Source organism: Arachis stenosperma, unplaced genomic scaffold, assembly GCF_014773155.1.
Source record: "Arachis stenosperma cultivar V10309 unplaced genomic scaffold, arast.V10309.gnm1.PFL2 arast.V10309.gnm1.Scaffold_100025, whole genome shotgun sequence".
In the NCBI taxonomy this organism is placed as follows: domain Eukaryota; kingdom Viridiplantae; phylum Streptophyta; class Magnoliopsida; order Fabales; family Fabaceae; genus Arachis; species Arachis stenosperma.
Genome location: NW_026651369.1, coordinates 1,519,774 through 1,523,215, shown reverse-complemented (window position 1 = coordinate 1,523,215; position 3,442 = coordinate 1,519,774). Strand labels below are relative to the sequence as shown.

The 3,442-nt window shown below is 51.4% G+C and overlaps 1 protein-coding gene across 1 annotated transcript; it reads right to left on the bottom strand.

The window, feature by feature from the left end:
• Positions 1-317: 317 nt before the first annotated feature.
• Positions 318-2,621, bottom strand: LOC130959869 (uncharacterized). The gene is made up of 2 exons (XM_057885333.1): positions 1,104-2,621; positions 318-998 (listed from the first exon to the last, which is right to left on the bottom strand). Exons 1-2 carry the CDS (start codon positions 2,619-2,621, stop codon positions 318-320), a joined length of 2,199 nt encoding a protein of 732 aa, XP_057741316.1.
• Between the last annotated feature and the right edge of the window lie 821 nt (positions 2,622-3,442).

The following is a 3,442-nucleotide window of genomic DNA, read 5'->3' as shown; positions in this document are numbered from 1 at the left end:
CGTTTACTCGCTTGCTCGTGTTATCGTTCCTATTAACCGTTTTTGGTTTGAAGTTGTTTAGACTGGCGGCCCGTGGCCTTTCGTGTAGTTGTTTGTTAAGACGTTGATTGACGACTTCCCGGGGTGATCAATCCCGGGTCGCACGTCGTTGTCAGTCACGATGGGACGGTTTATCTGAAAAACTTAGATAGAACATGGTGGAGAATTTGCACAAGTATATCTTATTCGGTATCCACATAAAAGACTTGAAAGTTACTATGAAGTTCAAATGGCAAATTAACTACTTAGCTAGATTAGCCGGCAGGTCGCTGCGTCCTCTAGGAGTAGAATCTTCTAAGGTTGTCCGCGTTCCATGTTCTCGGGACCTCCTTGCCATCGAGCCTTTCTAACTTAAAGGCCCCTTTTCCCATCACTTTCTTGGTTCTGTATGGGCCTTCCCAGTTGGCCGCTAGCTTGCCTTCTCCTGGGGTCGGCAGGCCGATATCATTTCGCCTCAGGACAAGGTCGTTTGGTCCGAATTCCCTCTTGAGCACTTTGGTGTTGTAACGGAGCGCCACTCTTTGTTTTAGCGCCGTTTCTGTCAAGTGGGCCATTTCTCGGGCTTCTTCTATCAGGTCCTTTTCTACAGTTTCCTCTACTCCTTTCAAGAGCAATCGTGGGCTTGGTTCGCCGATTTCCACGGATATTACTGCATCCACCCCGTACGTCAGTCGGAATGGGGTTTCCTTGGTGGAGGATTGCTCGGTTGTTCGGTAAGACCAGAGGACCGATGCCAGCTCGTCGGCCCAAGCGCCCTTTTTGTTGTCCAACCTCTTCTTTAGCCCTGAAAGGATAACCTTGTTGGCGGACTCCACTTGTCCGTTCGTCCGAGGGTGTTCTACCGAAGAGAACCTTTGCCTTATACCTAGGCCGTTGAGAAATTCTGTGAACTTTTTGTCAGCAAATTGTGTGCCGTTGTCCGAGATGACGACCTCTGGTATCCCGAACCGTGTTATCACCTGCCTCCACATGAATTTTCTGCAATTGGCTGAGGATATGCTAGCCAATGGTTCGGCTTCTATCCATTTAGTATAGTAATCAATTGCCACTATGAGATATTTGACCTGCCCAGGGCCGACAGGGAAAGGCCCCAAGAGGTCGATTCCCCACTGAGCGAATGGCCGGGAAGTCGTCAGCAAGCTCAACTCGTTTGCCGGTGCCTTGGCAAAGTTGGCGTTCTGTTGGCACTTTACGCACTTTTTGACAAACTCTTTGGAATCCGCCATCATCGACGGCCAGTAGTACCCAGCTCGGATCAACTTCCTTGCTAGGGCTTTTCCTCCGATGTGGTGCCCACAGCAGCCCTCGTGGACTTCCCTAAGGACGTAGTCCGTTTGGTCGGGGTGTAGGCACTTCAGTAGGGGCTGGCTGAGCCCTTTTCTGAATAGCTGTCCTTGGATGACGGCGTATTTGGCCGCTTCCCTCCTTAATTTCACCGCATCCTTTTCGTCACCAGGGACTTGGCCGTGTTCTAAGTAGTTGGTGATGGGGTCTAGCCATGAAGAACTTAGGGTTGTTATGTGTAGTGCAATTGCAGGTTCCCTTGTCATGCCTTGGATGAGAGACCGGTTTCCCTCCCCTGGCTTAGTGCTGGCTAATTTTGATAGGAGGTCTGCTCGTGCGTTCCTTTCTCTGGGTACATGCTGGACCGTGACCTCGTCAAACTTTTGGCTCAAGCTTTTGACCTTTTCCAAGTACTTCTGCAACAAGGGGTCCTTGGCTTGATAGCTGCCGTTTACTTGGGAAGTGATAACTTGGGAGTCGCTGCATACTTCCAGCCTTTTTGCACCGACCTCTGTTGCTAGGGTCAAGCCTCCTATGAGGGCTTCGTATTCTGCTTGGTTGTTCGAGATGGGAAACTCGAATCTGACTGACTGCTCGTATACGACCCCGTTTGGACTTTCTAGGATGATCCCGGCTCCTCCGAAGGTCTGGTTGGAGGCTCCGTCTACATGGAGCTTCCACCGTGTACCCATGTCTTCGCCTGGGTCTCTTGTTACTTCAACCAAAAAATCTGCCATGGCCTGTGCCTTGATGGCTTGTCGGGGCTCGTACCGTATGTCATATTGAGAGAGCTCGATGGCCCAAGTCATCATTCTTCCCGCCAGGTCGGGTTTTTGGAGAACTTGTCGGATCCCTTGGTCCGTTCTGACGACCACCTGGTGACTCTGGAAATACTGTTTTAACCTTCTCGAGGAAGTTAGGAGTGCTAAGGCTAGCTTTTCCAACTTGCTATATCTTAACTCTGCTCCTTGTAGGGCCCTGCTTATGAAGTAGACTGGTTGCTGGGTCCTCCCGTCCTCCCGCACTAGTACTGCGGCCAGGGCTTCGCTTGTTATAGCGAGGTACAGGTACAGTGGTTCTCCGTCCCTTGGCTTCCCGAGAACGGGAGGTGCCGCTAGGATTTCCTTGAAGTGTTGAAAGGCTTCTTCGCACGCGGGTGTCCATTCAAACGCCATCCCTTTCTTCATGAGGTTGAAGAATGGTAGGGCCTTTGTCGCCGAGGCCCCGAGAAACCGGAAAAGTGATGTTAATCGCCCTGCCAACCTCTGGACGTCCTTGACACAGCCCGGGCTCTTCATCTGAAGTATTGCCTGGCATTTCTCCGGGTTGGCTTCTACCCCTCTCTGAGTTATCATGAATCCCAGGAACTTGCCGGCTTCCATGGCGAAGGCGCACTTGAGGGGGTTCAGCCTCATACCATGTTGACGGAGGGACGCAAACACACTTGCCAGGTCGTTTAGGAGGTCGTCAGGTCGTGTTGTTTTTGCCAGGATGTCGTCCACGTAAACTTCGACCGTTTTCCCTATGAGGTCGTGGAATATCCTGTTCATCAGCCTTTGATATGTCGCCCCTGCATTTTTCAAGCCAAACGGCATTACCTTGTAGCAAAAAGTTCCTCCTGGCGTTATGAACGCCGTTTTGTCTTCGTCTGGTCGGTGCATCGGTATCTGATTGTAACCGGAGTAGGCGTCCATGAAACTCAGATATCGGTACCCTGCCGCGGCGTCGACGAGTGCATCTATGTTGGGGAGGGGGAAGCAATCTTTGGGGCATGCTTTGTTAAGGTCAGAGTAGTCCACGCACATTCTCCATCTGCCATTGTGTTTTTTCACCAATACCACATTTGAGAGCCACGTTGAGTAGTCCACTTCTCGTATGAAGCTTGCTTCTAGGAGGCCGGCCGTTTGCTTGGCTACCTCCTCTGCTCTTTCCGCCGACATCTTTCTCCTTCGTTGGGCCACTGGGCGTGCTTCCGGCTTGACGGCTAGGTGATGGGAGATGATTTGTGGATCTATGCCCGGCATGTCGGCTGGCGTCCATGCGAACAGGTCTTTGTTGGCCCTTATCATTTCAATCAAAGGCTCCTTCAACTCATGTGGGAGGTTCTTGTTGACGAATG

Coding starts and splice junctions, on each gene's coding strand:
- LOC130959869 (XM_057885333.1), bottom strand. CDS start 2,621: ATGAAGAGCCCGGGCTGTGTCAAGGACGTCCAGAGGTTGGCAGGGCGA. Junction 999..1,103: donor TCCCTGTCGGCCCTGGGCAG/GTCAAATATCTC, acceptor ATGTGGAGGCAG/GTGATAACACGGTTCGGGAT.